Genomic DNA, 20,814 nt, shown 5'->3' with positions numbered 1-20,814 from the left:
CCTGTGGAAGGCTGTGAGCTTTGGGTACTCTGGTGGCAAAGATTGATAGAATGATTTGATTGCAACAGATGCATAGTTTTCCTTCAACAGTACAGAACACTGCACTTCTCTCTGTTCCATTTGGATCATCTCTGGGACCTCGAAAGCGTCAATCGTGAATGGAGAGTGAAAAATTGCAAAGTCCTTTACCAGTTCAGTAAAAACCGTGAATCGAGTGGCAAACTCATGCCCAAGTCCAGAAAGCAAGTTTGCATACTTGTCCATACTCCGATGATTGACAAGTTGAGGTTTAAGACAGGGGAGGTGAGCGGCGTTGCTCTGGCAGGAGCTGCGTCTCCCACAACACCAGTTTACTTTGAAAAGCACGAGCACTATCATAATACTCTGTGATGAGTTTGTTGCAGCCCTGCAAAGTAACATTCAAAACATTTAGATGTTCGGTTATGTCCACTAAAAAGGCAAGATCCCTGGTCCATTCTGAGTCGTCCACTTCCAGCACAGGCTTCCCTTTACCCTGCATGAACTCGGCTATCTCTGGGTGTAATTTGTAGAAATGTTTCAGCACTGCGCCTCAGCTCAACCAACGCACGTCAGTGTGATAGGGAAGACCATGATGAATGTCACGTTCCAATAAAAAAAACATCAAATTCCCTCTGGTTCAAATAAAATTCACAGTGTCAATAACAGCAGACATGACATGGTTCATTTTCAGACTCTTGCAGCACAACACCTCTTGGTGCAGAATACAGTAAAAGTTCCAAAATACTTGCTCTGGATTAGCTGCATTTACCTTTTCTCTCAACTTCACAACCGCTCCTGCCTTTCTTCTGATCACAGAAGGTGCACCGTCAGTATCCACACTGACAGTGAAACTCCACTTCACCTCCAGTTTGTCCAGGGCCCTGGAGCTCTGGTGGTGTCTGTCAAATAAACATCACAAACTGGGCTACATCAGTCACGTCAGTGCTGTCGTCAAGAGCAACAGAGAATGTGATGAAGACTTAACCTTGTCTTTTTTGGTTGACTCTTCTAATCACCAGAAAGTTCTTTAGTTCTCTCATGGCTTGCTGTTTCTGGAGCGGTGATGCTAGTTCATTTAGTTTTTAGTCTGAAGTTGCTCTTTGTACTACAAGTATTTCTCAGTGTGGGTCTCATAGTGTTGTTTGATATTGTACTCTTCTGCTACAGCAACTTGTTGAGAACAAATAAGACACTTTTTGCCCCTACATCCCAAAAGAAATGCTTTTCTTTTCATCTCTGCTGAAAGATGTGACCTTCAGGTTCGACTTTCCTCTTTTTTGACAACATCTTGATATTGACCAGTCTACGCCGGCACCATAGACTCTGTCATGGTCGGCACTGCTGAGACGAGCAACAGACCAACTGACAAATAAAACCGAAAATTCTATTTTTAAAAAATGAAACATTAGGTGGGCAGCAGTAACTGACGGATACCACCGAAAATTTTATGAAAAAATAAAACATTAGATAAAATTAATTAATAAAGTTGTCCTCTTATCATCCACGGGCCGGATGCGATGTACTGTCAGGCCATAACCATGACATCACTGCATTAAACCTTTTGTTCGTCCTGGAGACCAAACCAGACCAAGTTACAGGTCAGATCTGTGGAGATGTGACCCTGTCTGCCTGTTTTTCTAGGTATTTTGGAGTTATAAAACCACCTGTAATTGAATACATGTCAAATAAACCTGTTTAATGTCATAGTTGCCACATTTACACGAGATCTTTAATTCCGAATAAAAATAATTTAATTCTGAATACAATTAATTCCACTTTAAAAAGACTTAATTCCTAATGAAAATGATTATTCAGAATTAAACTTAATTTCGAAGTAAGTGGGTGGTGTATTCTGATTTTAAATCAAAATTAATTTAATAATTCCCACCCCCAGGCAATGAACGGAATTAAATAAAGGCGATTTAACGTCTTTTCCATGTAAACCTCAATTCTGAATTATTATTTCCATGTAAATTCAAAGGAGAATATTTTAATTCAGAACAGAGACATTTGAAGCAGAGCAGTGACATATCCATAGAAACAAGTAGGTGATGAAATTGCGTCTAGTTAAACTGCTAGTTACTTGTAAGTCTGGCCAATCCGTCTGAGTTTACGCAGACAAAAGCAGAGGCCTAATAGCTAATAATGATCGTATTGGTGGAAGCATGAAAGCCCATACATTTTTAACGAGGCCGAGTCGATGATGGTCTCCTCATCAGAACATAATGACGCTCGGCGATGTGAAAGCAATCAGAGCTGATCACATGTGTCAGGGTTATGCGTGAGGATGTGACGGGTTACTGTTTTTAAATGACAAAAACAATCGAATCAACATAAAGACAATTGCCCCAAGATCACGTGAAGGAGAAATGGAGCTCGTAAAAGTGCTGGAGAAATTGGCCATCTGTGCGGGAAAAACATGTTATTTTTGACTGTTTCTTTTCTTGTGTGATGTTCAAGAACCCTGGGAAACATCAAATAATATGTAAATGAAAATCCAATAATGATGTATGATTGGGTGAAGTTACAGGTCAGATCTGTGGAGACAATACTGATAGAAAGAGACATACACCTCAAACAAAAAATCTAACAAATATTGTGTCTGCATGCTGGGCCCAAAAATAAAAACAGTGCAAAAAACAGAAAGAGATCCACGCTGCAGTTCTTCAAACATCTGAAGAAGGGCTCGGCTCGAAACGTCACATTGTGGTGTCATTGAAATAACAAATTTGGGAGCTTCAAAGAACTGCAGTGTAGATCTCTTTATTTTTTTATTTTTATTTTTTGCAAATCTGTGGAGATGCAATCACGCTCACAGTCAGAATGCCTTTTTTTTGTTTTTTTGTTTAATAAAACCACCTGCAATTGAATAAATGTAAAGTAGAGCTGTTTAATGTCAAACTGTGGAATATTCCAGGCAGAGCAATGACAAATCCATAGAAACAAGCAGGTGTCGGACCCCCAACCCCAAATGTTGTGCACATTTAACCACACACTGCTGTTCTAATTTACAAATGCTCACATACTCTGGGTCAGTGTTTCCAATTTCCAATGTCTCAAATTTTTAAATGTACAAAAACAGAGTTTGTTTTCATGTAGTTGAATGTTATGACTCATGATTTAGTTTTGTAAAACAGCAACACAACTATTCAATGCAGATACGATATACAAAGATCTGTCCAATCCTACTGCAGTGGTCCCATTCAAACACAGGACTGACTGTGCAGCCTTTTAAAGTGGCTGCACACTTAAGAAATGGTATCATTAAAAGTATCCATAAGACTAATTTCATATTTAAATGAAAACCATTATTTATTGGCAGTTTTATTTATTTATTTAGAAAATGGATTATCTGGAGTTGGTTGTATAAATAATTTGATATATTTTTCTCTGTGTACAAATGAGGGTTGTCAAAAATAACACAAATCAGAAACTAATCAATACAAAACTAGTATCAAATATAATAGATAGATAGATAGATAGACAGATAGATACATTAACAGGATACAGGAGGAGGAGATTGACATGTGGATCGGTGCAGCATTGGCAGTGATGCCAAAGCTCTCGATTTACCTTCAATCTACATTCCTTCCCTCACCTCTGGTCATGAGCTCTGGGTAAAGACCGAAAGGACAAAATTGTGGATACAAGCGGTCGAAATGAGGTTCCTCCGCAGGGTGGCTGGGCGCTTCCTTAGAGATAGGGTGAGGAGCTTAGTCACACGGGAGGAGCTCGGAGTAGAGCCACTGCTCCTCCACATTGAGAGGGCATCTGTTCTGATGCCTCATGGACGAGCCTCTCGGGAGGAGTTCTGGGCATGTCCCACCGGAAGGAAGTCCCAGAGAAAGACCCAGGACATGCTGGGGGCACTGTGTCTCTGGGATGGCCTGGGAACACCTTGGGGTCACCCTGGTGGAGACTGAGGAAGTGTCCGGGGGGAAGAAAGTCTGGGAGTCCCTGCTTAGACTGCTGCCCCCGTGACCTGGCCCCAGAGAAGCAGAAGAAAATGGATGGATGGATCAACAGGATAGAAAATGTACTTCCTGAATAGCTTTAGAATGATACACCCATGGAGCACTATGGAACCAACCTGAACCACTGAGGGATTACACAAATATGAGACCAGATGGCACAGAAAGTACAATTAATTAAAGTTGAAAATCACTTTCTATTGTCTAAATAATCCACTTAGAGTCTATTCCTTAGTATCGAAATCAAGTTTGAAATGTTATTATGGTGTCAACACTAGTGCAAACTAAAACATATGTTTTGAACAAGCGTCGAGTGTGACTGTGACGCTGGAGAAGGTTTCACATGAACAGCAACACGGTGAGGAACACACAGACCAAGGCCACATGACACACTCCACATCATCAGGTCATGGCTTTGTGTACAACAAAGTCCGACATGAACCAGGTCTGGACCAGGTCTAGACCAGGTCTGGATCAGGTCTGAACCAGGTCTATACTAGGTCAAATCCAGGTCTGGACTGGGTCAAATCCAGGTCTGGAGACGGTGTGGGGATCAACGTCTCATCTGCTGGGGTCATGTGATGCGCTGGAGTTCATAGGTCCCACCTGTCGCCATGTCAGCCTCAGAGACAGACGCTAACCCCACAGAAGGAGGAAGCACTAACGCTGAGTCGCTAACAGAAGGCGCTGATCTGCTTCATTTCCCTGATGAGCTCTGTCCTCTCTGGGGTTGTGTTCTGTTCTTTTAGAGGCCATTTGAGACAAGGCCACTGTGGTGTTGATTCAAGATTATTATGACTTTAAACCAAACTGCGTACTTTCATTTTCCTTATGCCCACTCATTACACGCATGGTAACACAAAGCGTACTAATCTACAAGATGACTACCAATATAACTACCAATATGAGGGTGACCAGACCAGTTTTGAGCCCTGTGTCCCCAGTCCCAGCAGATTTATCCAAAAACTGTGATTTGTCCCAGTTTTATACAAGAAATGAGAGGTGTCCCTATTTTCGACCAATTTGATCCTGTCAACAGTAAAGAGAGACACATACTGTCATTTATTTAAGTAAAATACTGAAAAGCTGCTTAAAAACGACCAAAACACAAAGAAAATGTGACTATACTGGTACTAGACTGGGACTAAACCAGGTATTCGACTGGGACTAAATCAGGACAAGACTGGGTACTCAACTTGGACTAGACCAGGTACTAGATTGAGACTACGCCAGGAATAAACCAGGTACTAGATCACGTACTAGCCAGGACTAAACTAGGTACTAGACTAGAACCAAACCAGGACTAGATCAGGTACTAGCCCGGGAATAAACCAGGTACCAGACCCGAACTAAACCAGGACTAGACTGGGACTAGACTGGGTACTAGACCAGGACTATGCCAGGACTAGACCAGGACTATGCCAGGACTAGACCAGGACTATGCCAGGACTAGACCAGGACTGGACCGTGTCCTAGACGCTGACTAAACCAGGTACCAGACCCGGACTAAACCGGGTGGTAGACCAGGTACTTGACCGGGACTAAACCAGGTCTAAACTGGGACTAAACTATAATTAGACCGGGTATTAGACCAGGTACTAGACTCAGACTAGGCCAGATACTAGACTGGAACTAGACCAGGTACTAGACCTGGCCTAAACAAGGTACTCAACCGGGACTAAACCAGGTACTTGACTGGGACTAAACTATGTACTAGACCAAAAATAAACCAGGTACTAGACCAGGAACAAACTAGGTACTAGACCAGGATTAAACCGGGACTAGACCGGGTACTATACCAGGTACTAGACTCGGACTAGGCCGGATACTATACTGGAACTAGACCAGGTACTAGACCGGGCCTAAACCAGGTACTCAACCGGGACTAAACCAGGACTAGACCAGGTAAAAGCCCGAGAATAAACCAGGTACTAGACTAGGTACTTGCCCAGGACTAAACTGGGTACAGACCAGGGACTGGGCGAGGTACTAGACCAGGACTAAACCACGACTAGACTGGGACTAGACCAGGTACTTGCCCGGGACAAAACCAGGACTAAACCATGTACTAGACTAGGTACAATAGGTTGCTATGGTAACGTCACACTTCCACAGTGCACTTCTCTCTGCTCTGTACTTACTACGTTCTCCATTTTTATTTTCTTAATCAGTGATACACGTAGGATTTGAACTCTTTGTTGTGATTCCATTTGTGGTGATGTCAGCTCCCATTGGGCACCGCATTTTTCTAACGCGGACTTGTTTCTTTTTTTATTTGTTTCAGATGAATGTTGAGATTTAAAATATGTAAATTACTATGATCCACAGATGTTATAAATTACAACTATTTCGCAGACACAGGCACAATAGGTGTTGATTTAATAGGTGAATGTTTTTTTTTGATACCGTGCTTTTGTATAACCAATAGCTCTACAAAAACATGAGGCACTTTGCTTCGCCCAACACGCACAAGCTCAAATCAACCCCAAACACATTTTTATATAAGTCTCCTGTGAGTGTCAGTGAAAGGCCAGCTCTCATATCTCTGCAGAACTCTATAACCCTTTTCCTCCTCTTTTGACTTTACTCATGAGCTCAAATGCACACAGCGGCTGCCTCTCTCCGGTTTCCTGTAAAGAGCTCTGCGTGAGGCCAGCACACTTTCCCCTGGATCAATAAGGACCTATTAAACCTCCACTAAGCGCTACAGTCACGGAGCCGAGCGGAGATTTCCAACTCAGCGGGACGCCCTCTCCAGCTCGCCGCACAGCTCGGATACTGCGTGTACGCAAAGAAACGGCCATGCAAATATGTCTCATGTACAGTCAATTGATTGCACTGGATCCACCTACAGCTATTATCACTTAAAACAATAGAGCAGTTAGTTTTGGTTGTCTTTTGGTCTGACCAAAATGTAAATAAGAGACAATGGCACATAAACTAAGTGAATGGATTTGAAGATCTGCTGTGACTCTAGATGTTGAATAGAAGCAGTGCAGCAACTATGGAACTTCTTGGACTCTTTTCGCTTTTAGGCATTTTAGAATGTTGTTAACTTAACCCATAAAAAAACATACCCTGTTGTGTTTTGTTTCATTTACACATGTTTGAGTACTGTATTTTTCAGACTAAGTTGCAATTTTTTTCATGGTTTGGGTGTTTCTTGTGACTTATACTCTAGTGCAACTTCTATATTAAAATGTTCACATTGAAGCCGTGAGAGGTTCTAGTCTTGTGTGTGAGTATCTGCTGCTCCTGTTCCTCCTGTACCACTGTCACTTCACTCTACTGCACATGTCTCCTGCAGAAAGAGCCTCTGTCCTGTCTGGATCATGTCAGTCGATCGCACCATTACTTCTGAACCACTGAACAATTAAACTTTAAACAAACTTATAAAGAGAAGACTGAACACAAATGCCCCCATAAAGAAAATCATATTTTGCAGATTACAAACTGCAAAAAGAGAAATCTGCAGCTGAAAACAGTAATCAAGCAGCAGAAAGAAAGTTTGGAGTGAGTGAGAAACTTGTGACACCGGGAGGATGCACCATGAAACTTTCCTGAAGTCACTGGATGGATGGACAAAGTCTGGACTTCAGTGATTCACTGAAACCATCCTGTCGGGATCCAGAATAATAATTCTAACTGGAACTGATGCTGAGTCTGACGACAGTGACACAGAAGAGGAAGCGGGGCTCTGTTTACCTCCGGAGGTAAGAACTCAATGGATTTAGTGATTTGGAGTGAGATGGAGAGTTTGGTGAACTTGTTAACAGTCTGTTGTTGTCTGTTCTATTGTTATAATTATAACTTGTCTTTCAAGATGACATGTCAGTTCCTGGTTTCTGATTTTATAAAATAAATTTTCCCCAAAATGTGTGACTTATGCAAATCATATATGATTTTTTCTTCTTCATTATGCACTTTTTGGCTGGTGTGACTTATACTCCAGAGAGACTTATAGTCTAAAAAATACAGTAATCCTGTTAACTGTCTGTGTGCATCTCCAAAGTTCAAAATGCTCTTGCTGCATGCACTTCCTGTATTTTCACATGACATCACAAGGTGGAACAAAATGTTTTTCTGTTTGAGATCCGGCTCCACCTGTCCTGGCTTCGGACTTTCATCCACTTTGGATTTGTGAGCGGGATGTGGTTGTGGGCTGAGGTAGAGCAGCCTCAGACTCAGTTTGTCTTCTTCCTCCTTCTCCGACACTCTTCCCTTCTCCTCCTCAGCTGACAGATGTAAAGCGTGATGAGAATTCTCCAGCTGCTGCACAATTATCATAATGTATGTTAACGACTGCGAAAAAAGGTTATCATGTTTGTGTCGGTGGCGTAACGACAAACAGAGATGAGAAAAAGCCGGTAGCAGCTGAAGTGTGTGTTTTCTTCCTGTCAATGTAAATACGTTCGGGTCCCTGTCCAATGAGAACCCCAGATGTTGAGTGGGATTAAATGAAGGTGATTTAAAGTGTCTTCCATGTAAACCTTAAATCAGAATTATTATTTACATGTAAACTTAAAGGAGAACAATTTAATTCAAAACAATAAATTCAGAATTAAAAATCACGTAATCATGTAAACGTGGCCAATGTTTGACCCAAAACACATCTTAATATTGAACTTGTATTTTTTTCAAAGCTGATCTGCCGCCGACATCGGTATTGGAAGTGAAAAGGCTGGATTGGTGCACCCGTAGTAACTGCACCCTAAATCTCCTTCTAGTCCTCTTGTTTCCCGATCATTCTAAAAATCAACATCCTTCTACCAATAAATTCTCCATCCTTTCTCTGAACAGGTCCAACCATCTCCTTTCGGCCTCTCGCTCATCGTTATCTCAAAACATCTAAAATGAGTTTTCCATTTTCTGTGCTCTTTTCTATCAGCGTGTGTTTTGATGGATCGTAGCCGCCGCAGACAGCGCACATGAACGCCACTTTTGACTGGCTCTGATCGTCAAGCAAAATTGACACTCTGCTCAAGTCCTTAGATGCTTATTTCCAGCATCAAACATGTCTCTGCACGAGGTTTACTGCTCCTTCATTTGGGTCTCTGCAGTGACATTACGCTGGGGGTGTTATACATGTATGTGTACGGTGGAATTTTCACCAGTTACTGTGGAGACATAGTGCATATGCTGCACCCCTGAAATGAACAAGACTCGCTCTCATTTTAGCTTTTGGGCAACTTTTAATTTCAGATTTCGGTTCATTTGTTAACAAAGTATTTTTCATTTTTTCTGCGTCTTTACAACAGCAACAAAACAATGCACTTTTCCCATGAGCCTTTGAGTCTCACATTCTTAAAGTAACAGTAAAGACCCTGTTATTACATACGTACAATGACATGATAAAAAGACAAACAAACAAAAAAAAAAAACATCAATGAAGTATGTATTTACGTCAAATGAAAATGTTTTTTAGCTATTTAAATGAAATAAGAATTTAGTCTTATGAATTTTATAACAGAAATATTGCATTTTAATTTTCATTAGCAAACACTGTCTAAAAAAGTTTGATTGTCTGAAAACTTAAGAAAAAACTGCCGCTCTTTTTTTTTTTTTGCCATAATGGGACAGTGGTAGCTGCACTTGTCCCTTTTTTTTTTTTTTTTTTTTTTTTTTTTTTAAACAATGATATTAAAGTAACCTGCCAAAGATATGTAACTACTTTTGCTTGATCCTTTTTTAAAAAAAAATATATATTTTTATTTATTTTTTTCTTCCACATACTCCTTTACTTTCTGACGTGAATCCATCTTGGCTTGTTGGTGTTAGTTTTTAGACATTGACGTTTAATTGTCAGAGTAGAGGGATAAACATTATTTTTCAAGCATCCCACTGCTTTGACTTTTTTTATGTTTCATTGTCAAAGTAGCGGCACTTTACTATTTTTCAAACGTTACGCTTTTCCAAAATGAATAACATGAATGTGATAGCCTATTATACTTTGTGCTCCCGTATATCATAAGATACTTGGGCTGGTGCAAGGCTCTTGATCAAAGAACTTCGGTCACATAGAATATCAGACAGTGGGAAAATGTCCTAACTGATCGCCATGGGAAACAGTCATGCATTTTAAAAAAGAGCATAGGCCAGCCTTCGGGAAAATATCTAATATAAAACGGAGGCTGCATGGGCCCTTTGTGCTTCATTCATTTCGTAATATGACGTGTCAGAATAGCGATACTAAAAAGTGTTGGAAAACTGGCATGTTATAATGAAGGAATCTCAGAATAGGCAGCGAACCTCCAAGAAAAAATACAAAATGGATTGAAACGGCGTATTTTCAAGAGCCTGTGATCAATATGAGTTTATGATCCTGTTCAGGAGTTTACTTACTGTTGTAATGTTATTTGAGAGGGACTTGTTTAACTGTATACATCAGTTCCCTTGTTGTATGTAGTTCCAGTTAAATCAGTTCTTTTTTGTCAGTCTGTGTTAAAGTCTCACAGAGTCTTGAACAGAGCAGTGCCTCCAGTTAGAATCACACTCCCAGGGACTGTCGACGAGACCAGAGTCTAAACCTCCAGCTCGGTCTTGTCCACAGTTCATGGCAGATTTCCCAACCAGCCCAGAGAATCCTCAACTTAAAGGTCATGTAAAGGAAGGACAGTGGCTCAAATGGTCCAAGCTACGACCATGTATAACCACACTGTTGTTGTGTCCTTGGGCAAGAAACCACATCACCTACCATTTCTATAAGCCCGAGGGATGAGGTTGATTTGTGGTGGTCAGAGAAACCAATAACATCACCACAGAGACTCCATACCCTCTAACACAGGGATGCCAGGGTGAAATTGGACAGGGGGCCAGATTTTTTTCAAGTGAGCCCCCAGGGGGCCAAATTACACTTTTGGCCAAACACTGATGCAACACATGGATAGGCTATTTGAAATTGCATTGGCACCACAATAACTTCACAATGAGGCCTACAATTACATAGCCTAAAGCAGGAGACAGTTACCCTCTAAAAACGTAACATTTTCCTATCCATGCAAGAAGCCTACATTTATAAATCAGAAATGCAACATAACAGACTACAACTGTACATGCTAACAAAACACATTTCCTATAAATAACACGAGTGTAAACTTTTAATTACTTTGATCATATTTATTGAAGGCTTGCACATGAAAACATGTCAATGCATAAATAGGCCAATTAAAAGAAGGCCAAGCCAAGTAGGCCAAAAGTAGGCACAGAAACAATGAAAAGAAATAAGTAAAAAACAAGCCATGTGATTGACAAATATGAGCTATCTTAAAACATTAAATTGGCTCAACAGATGAGGCACTTTAACTTTGCCAGTCATCACCGGTCAACTATGACACAAGCCTACACAGACCGTCAGATAGCCAAAACCTCTGTAATCCCTCCCACCCATATCACGCAGGATTATAATCAAAGGGGAGACCAGCCTACTTCAACTACATTTTACTTGTTGAGGCCAAACACCTTTTAACTTTATCCACATCGGGGCACAGTTTCTGCGCAGTGGCTATTTTCATAACATCATTTAGATGTCCGTGCGTCAAGCGATTTCGCACTTTCGATTTATTAATATTCATCAGGGAAAACGCCTGCTCACATAAATATGTTGTCCCAAACATACAAAGTATTTTACCTGCAAAGGCCGTGAGCATTGGGTACTCTGGTGGCAAGGATTGATAGAATGATTCGATCGCAACAGATGCATAGTTTTCCTTCAACAGCGCCGAACACTGCAGTTCTATCAGTTCCATCTGGATCGCCTCTGGGACCTCGGAAGCGTCAACTGTGAATGGAGAGCGAAACAGCGCAAAGTCCTTTTCCAGTTCAGTAAAAACCATGAATCGAGTGTCAAACTCATGCCCGAGTCCGGAAAGCAAGTTTGCATACTTGTCCATACTCCGATGATTGACAGGTTGAGATTTAAGACAAGGCAAGTGAGCGGCGTTGCGCTGGCGGAGCTGCGTCTCCCACAACGCCAGTTTACTTTGAAAAGCACGAGCACTATCATAATACTCTGTGACGAGTTTGTTGCGGCCCTGCATAGTAACATTCAACACATTTAGATGTTCGGTAATGTCCACTAAAAAGGCAAGATCCCTGGTCCATTCTGAGTCGTCCACTTCCAGCACAGGCTTCCCTTTACCCTGCATGAACTCGGTTATCTCTGGGTGTAATTTGTAGAACTGTTTCAGCACTGCGCCTCGGCTCAACCAACGCACATCGGTGTGATAGGGAAGACCATGATGAATGTCGTGTTCTAATAAAAACACGTCAAATTGCCTATGGTTAAGTCTTCTGGCTCGAATAAAATTCACAGTGTCAATAACAACACGCATGACATGGTTCATTTTCAGACTCTTGCAGCACAACGCCTCTTGGTGCAGTATACAGTGAAAGTTCCAAAATACTTGCTCTTGACTAGCCGCAGTTACCTTTTCTCTCAACTTCGCAACCACTCCTGCCTTTCTTCCGATCATAGAAGGTGTGCCGTCGGTAGCCACACTGACAGCGCTACTCCAGTTCACCTCCAGTTTGTCCAGGGCCCCGACAAGGCTAACAAATACGTCGTTAGCTGTGGTGGTGTCTGTCATTGGCACAACTGACACAAACTCCTCAGTGACATTCAGGGAAGCGTCCACACTGCGAATAAATATCGCTAACTGAGCTACATCAGTCACGTCAGTGCTCTCGTCGAGAGCAACAGAGAATGCGATGAAGGACTTAGCCTTGTCTTTTAGTTGACTCTTTAAATCACCAGAAAGTTCTTCAGTTCTCTCCGTCATTGTCGGCCTGGACAAGCTTATGTTGGCTAAAGCTTGTCGCTTGTCAGGACACACTAGCTCGGCTGCCTTTAGCATGCAGGTTTTGACGAATGCACCCTCTGAGAAAGGCTTGGATGCCTTAGCAATTTCCCAAGCGATGATGTAGCTTGCCTTCACTGCCCCTTGAAATAAAATAAAATGTATAGTTATAACAAAATTGAAACCCTCCACTTTCAGGAACGGTGCTGTAAACAATAAATAAAACGAACCTTCGTGTGTATCTCGACATTTGGAGAACACGGCTTGTTGTTTCTGTAGCGATGATGCTAGCTCGTTTAGCTTTTTAGTCCGAAGTTGCCCCGTGTACTCGGAGTACTTCTCGGCGTGGGTCTCGTAGTGGCGTTTGATATTGTACTCCTTTGCTACAGCAACTTGTTGAGAACAAATAAGACACACGGGTTTGCCCCCTACTTCCCAAAAGAAATACTTTTCTTTCCACGTCTCCTGAAAGATGCGACCTTCAGTGTCGACTTTCCTCTTTTTTGACAACATCTTGATAGGGACTAGTCTGCCCCGGCACCATAGACTTCCTGTGTCATGGTCAGCACTGCTGAGGCGGGCCGCAGCGACTGACCAACTGACAGATTCCACCGAAAATTCGATTTTAAAAAATGAAACATTAGGAGGGCAGCAGCAACTGACAGATTTCACAGAAATTTGAATAAAATAATAATAAAAAAAAAAAAAAACATTAGATAAAATAAATAGATTATTAAAGTTGTCCCCTTATCATCCACGGGCCGGATGCAACGTACAGTCGGGCCGGGTCCGGCCCCCCGGGCCGTAACCATGGCATCACTGCTCTAACAGATAAGTTACACAATGCATCTGTACAAAGGTGCTTGTGTCTGATCTATAGTTCGATCATTAGGTTATAATTTTCCAAATTTAAATCGCAATATTCATCTAAAACAACTTAATAAAAGAAACAGTTGACGTCAGCATAAATGTCATCACAACAAAGAGCTTGTATCTCTAATGGATAGCTGCACATCACACTTGAGAGCAGCAGATTTTTAATTTTTTTTCATTTGTACCATTTAACTACGCAACGCTGCCACATCCTACACTTATCACTGATGAAGAAAATACAATCAGAGAATAAATGAAGTACAGAGCAGTGGGCGTGTACCAGTGGAGGTGAAAATGAGAGTAGGTCGACAATGTTTTCTTGAAAATAAGTGATTAAAGATTGCTCAAACATGCACAAATCACTCTAAATACAGCTATGAGATGGTAAATGTGAAATGGAAACAAGTAGAGCATGGTTAAACGCTTTGAGAAGTGGATTTTGCATAATAGGCCCGCCTTAATTACTATAAGCGTACTTATTAATTTTAACTGTCTATCATTGGTCATAATATTAGTTAGAAGGAGCATATCATTTTGTACTTGTTTTTTTTTTTTATCAGGTTTATTTTCTGATTTATTTAATAATGTTGGGAAGACCCAGGACATGCTGGAGGGACTATGTCTCTCGGCTGGCCTGGGAACGCCTTGGGGTCCCCCTGGAGGAGCTGGAGGACGTGTCTGGGGTGAAGGAAGTCTGGGAGTCCCTGCTTAGACTGCTGCCCCCACGACCCGGCCCCGGATAAGAGGAAGAAAATGGATGGATGGATGGATGGATGTTGTTTCCTCATCACAATCATACCTGGAGTTGGACTACTGCACTGGATCAAAACTTACAAACACAGGTGCTCATCAGTAGCCAGGTTGGCGCCACCTAGTGCCTCAGCTCAATCTCATTTCTCTCCAGCGACTAGGTCAGGAATCAGAATACACTAGATGGTTTGCAAAAACCCCGGAAGTGCAAGTTCAGGCACCAGTCAATCAGCGAAGAGACATACATTTTGTGTTGGCAACGATTCCCGAGATCGAGGAAATAAATGTTCGGTGAATTTTATCAAGGGGAAAGACGTTATTGTCCTTCTTCCTACAGGATTTGGGAAAAGCTTAATATACCAGTTAACCCCGTTAGCGGCGAATTACATACATCTAATGATGGGCGAATGGAGCCTCGTGAAGCACTGACACCTCAGTCACGACATTGTCTCAAATGGTTCGACGTGTCTGAGGCCTCGGAGAAACACTGACCTCTAGTGGACAAATCTAACAATAAGACAATACTTGTGTGCAGAGCGACACAGTACCCAACAATAACAATAATAATGATGATTTAAAATAATATGTAAAGAGCAACATAAACAGCAGCTGTAAATAAGAAAGTAGGTGACCTTGTTAGGTGGAATTAGATCAAGGTGATCCAAAACCATGGATCACTTTTTTCCACTTGTTGATGCCATCGAAAATGAAACAAATGCCAAAAGTCGCCAAAATCACCACTGACGTCACACAATCCTCCTCACTACCCAACGTTTTAAAGAAATATTGGTGCATCTTTTATACTGTAGCAGTTTAGCGCTTGTCAAACCACGGAAGTGCGCTGAACACTCTGAAGCACTCTGAACCAATCACAGAACGGAACATTCGCCGACCCAATGAAACGCTTCCATACACTGAAGCGATTGACACGCAGAGTGAAGCAGTAGGGGGAGGGACTGACACTTCCGCACTTCGGTCACGTGAGCGGCTGCTGCGAGACGAGCTCTGAGGCAGTGCTTCAGAGTGATTTGTTTCAGAAAGAAGGAGACGTGCTCCAGAGCTCCGACTCATTTTCCCGTCACTAAATACATCACAACCAAATAGCAGCAATTGGTTAAGTAAAAGAAGTACCCACCGACTGTCGAGCGAATGAATCCTAATGCTGCGAGGTCAGACGGTTTCCACAAAGTGAAACCAGCTGATGAATCAGACTAGGTCATCACACCAGGGGTTTGAATTCTTGTAGAGAAGAAAGAAGATGGTGGAGGCACTCTGATTTGCAGTGTATTTATTTGTGGTCTCTTAACAGTTGGCCACCAAATACCCCGGGCATTTTTGATAAAAACTTTTCTTTAAAAATGTCTGGTGCTTTCTATTTGTGATACTGTTAACTTTTGATGAAGTGTGCTGTGTAACCTAAGGGAAATGTGTACTGTTGACTATACTCCAGCGTATACACAACAGTGGCTCTTATCTGTTGTGCTGGAGTGGAATGTTGTCAGAATACTTGGATTCAACACGTATATTCTCCTAAGACCTGGCCTATTCATTTGTGTCCTTTATAGTGGACATTGAGTTAACCAGTCTTTCTTTTAACTGTTTTGAGTGAGGGGACTAGGTTCCTCTGCCTAAATAGGGCTTGGGGTTACAATCATTAAAAAAATAAAATAAATATAAAAAATCCTGGACATGAAATCAATAAGAGTTAGTTTGTGGCTGCACTATTTTAAAAAAGCGGGGATTCTAAAAACTTCAGGTGACTATAGAAGCTTTTCAGAGATATTGGTGATCAAAAAAGTTGTTATTGTTAGATTAACGTCACATGGATTTAAAACCAAAATGTCCCCGGCGTCCATTACAGAGGACATGTTTTAAAATTATAAATAAAAATAAATGTTAAGATGTTCATTTACCTCCAAATAGATAAAAAAATAAATAAATAAACAACAAAAAATCACAAAAAAAATAAAAATAAAATATATATAATATATATATATATATATATATTGCAAGAATTTTTTCTTGTCTTCAGGTTCCAGGAGGATATGTATATTTTGTTTTTAATAATCACGCGTTGGATAATTGGTCACATGACTTTAATAAATAGGGTCACACCTGCTGCTGAAAACTCATGAATAGTTAAAGCGTGTTGGCGTGACCACAAATAAATCCCTGGAGTTGTGTTTTTTGTTTCATTCGCACACATTTAACACAAAAACCCTGCAGATTTAAGCCTAGTTCTTCTCTCAGACTTCACCTTATGATGTCATGCGGTTATACTGGGAGTGCTCCACGGTGTTTTTAAGATCCATACATCGTCACTAGAATCATTTGGATGATTTCAGCTCTGGAGTTGCCAATCTCTTCTGAAACTAAAAGTAAAACGAAGCCATTAACTTGAAAACTACCGCTTCATGAAACAGCATTTTGAGCTTTGACAGACTAATAACAAATGATTACTCAAATGTGTGAATGAAACACAACAAAACACAAGTCCAGGTCTTTTTTCGAGGAGGTAACATTGTAACACGACTTGAAGCTCACATTTTGCCTTATAAACGTAGGACCTTTTAACAAAATTCCTCCTCATTTCCCTTTTACGCTCCTTAAACTGAACACAATATTTCTTTGCTTGTGCAGACAGTGAAGTATAGTGCATATAAAGAGCCTGTTACAGAGACCAGAGCTGGGTGTAATCAATCTGGGTTTGGTCGGGTGTCCGGGAGCGCTGGGTTGAGTTGGCTGTTGTTGGGCTCTGACAGTCCCTCTTCATCAAACGCTCGAGGCACAAACGATGATGTCTGCGTTGGGCTGTGCGGAGTAGACACCTAACACCACAGCCATTTGTTTCAATACAAACACTGAGGGCGCCATTTGATCTGCTGCTTGTACACAGGTAATTATAGCTGCACCTGTACTGCAATAAGAATGAACTGTGGACAGAACTTTCAAATGTCATGTCTTTTGTGTATGGTTTTATAGTGTGTGTTTAATGTGTGTGTGTGTTAAGAGGTGTACGTCAATGAACTGAGAACGTAAGAGAAGCTTTTATGTGCGGTGAGTTAACATTAACAACTCCGTGTCCGTTTTGATTTCTTAAATATGACAACGGCCTTCTACAGGAACTTCAGTAGTGTGGGAGGAGGGTACACAAAAAACATGATAAAAATAACTTAGGCTGTGTTCAGACTGCAGCCTGAAGTGACCCAAATCTGATTTTTTGGCCCCTATGTGACCTGTATCTGATCTTTTAATGACAGTCTGAACGACACAGATCTGATTTTTTCAAATGTGACCCAGGACACTTGGATATGTGCTCCTGAAACTGATACATATCTGATCTTTTGACATGTGACTTCAGTCTGAACGGTCAAAGCGCATTCATCCACCTACACGTTATCAACAAGACACAAACGTCACTATTCTGTGTTGAAGTAGGTGAAAATTGTTAATGAACTCAATGAAGTGAAGCACATCACCACTCACCACTCTTGGCTCCGTCTCCACATCCACATGTTCCTTTCAACGGACGTCGCTGCCGCTGCCCCACAAAACACCACGACCAAAAACCTCGTCCTTCTCAATCTCCTCCTTAAAAGAGGTAAGTTGTTCATGTTCTGGCTCCGGTACGAGAGGAACTTTAAAATCTCCAGGTGCTCAATGCTGCATCCATGTTTGGACAACTTCTGTAAACAGAGCACGCTCACTGCGGTTGACGTCATTGTGTCTCCAGTGCACATGTGGGACACTTTCGGGCTGTTTAATGTTCACACTGGAGTCACATACAAGTCACATTTAATTGGAAATGTGAACGACCTCGCAAAAACATCAGATTTCACAAAAAAATCGGAATTGAGCAGTCTGAACGTAGTCTTATTAGACTACTTAGTGAGTTAGAAATACTTAACTAAGAGTACAGCAGAAGCGTGACTGTAAGGATGATTGTAGGGGGCTGAGGGTAAATAAGCATTTTTTTCTCTCCACTCTTTTTCATAATTGATTCAAAGTTTATGTTCTTGAGACATTGTTGATATTTATTGTTATTTATGAAATATTTGAATAACCCTGAAATTACAAAACGTTATGTTCATGCAATGTGAATATAGTGACCAAATAAGTGTAACACCTGGAATTTACAGGTAGCTTTAATAACAAAGAAAGTCAGTCAGTGTGTGGGTCTAACAGTCATACAGCAGCTTTTATTTACAAAAGTGTTAGAAGGTGCTTTCAACAGGTGAGGATACTACTGCAGGGGTGAGGCTCCACCCTAAAGCTGGGGTGAAGGAGACATGCTATAAGTGAGAAAACAAACAAGATTAATACAAAGAAAACTGTTACCACAACTGAAAACACCCGATTACAAGTGCCACCATCACCAATAACTATAAATAAGGTCACCCTCTATGTGAGCCCCTCCACACCCAGACACCTCCAGCCCACACCCACTGCAGAGCTGGAACAAATCAACAATCAACTCAAACTAAAACTCAAAAACGGCAACCAGCACTGAGCCTGTAACACAGTGCAGTTAATAAAATACATCAATTAAAATTAAACAATAAGATAAAAGTTAAAAGCATATCTCTGATCTGGACTGTTAAAACCCTTAAAATTATATTTACAAAAGTTAGAAATTTGTTTTCTAACAAGATTAAAATGCACAAACATTACATTTGTTTGGCTCACCAGAAATAGCCGTGTGTCAGGCCTGCTCAGGAAGAGGAAGTCACCTGGTTCCCCTCTGACCTTTGTGGTCTCTGCCATGTGACACAGGTGTCACATGGCAGAGACCACATGATCAGCTGCTACCTTGTCACATAAGTAATGTATAAGGTAGATCAAAAAGATATGATATGGCATGGGATGTCCAGTAATATTTGCTCTCACAGTGATATTTGTGAGCCGTCAAGCCCCCTGCTGAAATGGCCCAAATGATCATAAACAGAACCTTTTACTGCAAATTTAAGCATTTCTGACACTATAAATTAAATGACTCAACACTGGACTGTGATACAGACCTTAAATTATTCTTCTAACCCATATTAAAGGCACAATGTTTTTGTAATAGCTGTTAAATACACTCATCTGAATGACTCATACTGACCTCCAGTCTGTGGCCTTTCACTTCAACTATGTTTCCATATGAGCCCTCGGTCCAAAAGCTTTGGATGCTCCTGGCTCATGGCATCTACCCAGGCTGACGACACCTATTCTACACCTACACCACCTTTCTCTCCAGCGACAGGAATCGAAATACACTAGACAGTTTGCAAGAACCCCAGAAGTTGTAGACCGCACACCGGCCAATCAGTGAAGAGCTGTGAAGCCATGACGTCAAACTCAAGCTCCTGTCTGGGTCCCTTTTGTGAAACAGCACAAGAGTAAACCAAAGCGCTTGAGATGGATGTAGACGAAGACAGACATTCTGTGTTGGCAACGAAATGAAATCGAAAATGAAATCAGTGAAGAAAATGAAAAAGAATGTTTGGTGAATTTCATCAAGGGGAAAGATGTTATTGCCCTTCTTCCTACGGGATTTGGGAAAAGATTAATCTACCAGTTAGTCCTGTTAGTGGAGCATTACAAACATCATGACCAAATAGCAGAGATTGGTTAAATGAAAGAAGTACCTGCCTACCGTCCAGTGAACAAATCCTAAATAGTCAGATGGTTTCCATGAAGTGAAACCAGCTGATGAATCAAGCTACATGGCATCAGTCCATGTACATGAAATCAAAGCTGATATTCAATCACACAGTCCTGGCACTTGGAAGAATTTTAAGCAATTTAAGATGAAGATTTAGAGTTTTGAGATTCAATCAAGCTCTAATGTTTGATTAAACAGTGATTTTATTTGTAACTGTTTAAGCTGCTGCCTCTTGACCAAACTGTTGTATACAAGAATTTCAATCGATCTAGCAAAGCCACATTAAGTATGAAATATTTATAGTAGATAGTGGAGATTTCTTTCAAAAACTCTGTCAGACTAATATTTGTCCTCTGTCCAACATTCCAGTGCAGTGACTTGTTTGACCTCATTGATTTTCTGTCATTTCACAAATCCCTGTTTAGAGTAGCATTAGCATTTAGCATTAGTATTATTCTCTTGTATGTTCCATCCTAAAACTCCATCACATCAGACATGCCTCTGCCTGTTTGATTTGTGGACTGGACTAACGATGGCCACAGACCAGGACTCATCTTATCTGTGATCTGATCAAGTCCACCCACAGGAAGCGTACAGGAGCCCACTTCCCCTCAGCCCTGTCTAACTGTGTGTGTCTGTGTGTGTCTTGTGTGTGTGTCTGTGTGTGTCTGTGTGTATCTTGTGTGTAACTGTGTGTGTCTGTGTTATATGAGACCAGCTTTTAACTCATCTGTACTTCAGTGGGCATCAGAGCATC

The 20,814-nt window shown here is 41.2% G+C and overlaps 1 protein-coding gene across 1 annotated transcript; it reads right to left on the bottom strand.

Moving 5' to 3' along the window:
• Positions 1-289: 289 nt before the first annotated feature.
• LOC129407251 (general transcription factor II-I repeat domain-containing protein 2-like) lies at positions 290-13,472 on the bottom strand. Its single transcript, XM_055147848.1, has 3 exons — positions 13,018-13,472; positions 11,620-12,930; positions 290-534 (listed from the first exon to the last, which is right to left on the bottom strand). The coding sequence occupies exons 1-3, from the start codon at positions 13,298-13,300 to the stop codon at positions 290-292; spliced, it is 1,839 nt and encodes a 612-aa protein (XP_055003823.1). The 5' UTR covers positions 13,301-13,472.
• Between the last annotated feature and the right edge of the window lie 7,342 nt (positions 13,473-20,814).

This window comes from Boleophthalmus pectinirostris, unplaced genomic scaffold (genome assembly GCF_026225935.1).
Source record: "Boleophthalmus pectinirostris isolate CB_2022bp ecotype Guang Dong unplaced genomic scaffold, ASM2622593v1 HiC_scaffold_9, whole genome shotgun sequence".
Taxonomy (NCBI): domain Eukaryota; kingdom Metazoa; phylum Chordata; class Actinopteri; order Gobiiformes; family Gobiidae; genus Boleophthalmus; species Boleophthalmus pectinirostris.
Note: the sequence above shows the minus strand (reverse complement) of the source record. Positions and strands in the feature narration are given on the sequence as shown.

What these genes read in the sequence shown, in the direction of transcription:
- LOC129407251 (XM_055147848.1), bottom strand. Translation starts at nt 13,300, where the DNA reads ATGTTGTCAAAAAAGAGGAAAGTCGACACTGAAGGTCGCATCTTTCAG. An exon ending in ATGTCGAGATACACACGAAG is followed by an intron (nt 12,931 to 13,017) that starts GTTCGTTTTATT and finishes TTTTATTTCAAG; the next exon opens with GGGCAGTGAAGGCAAGCTAC. An exon ending in AATGCTCACGGCCTTTGCAG is followed by an intron (nt 535 to 11,619) that starts GTAAAATACTTT and finishes AATTACACCCAG; the next exon opens with AGATAGCCGAGTTCATGCAG.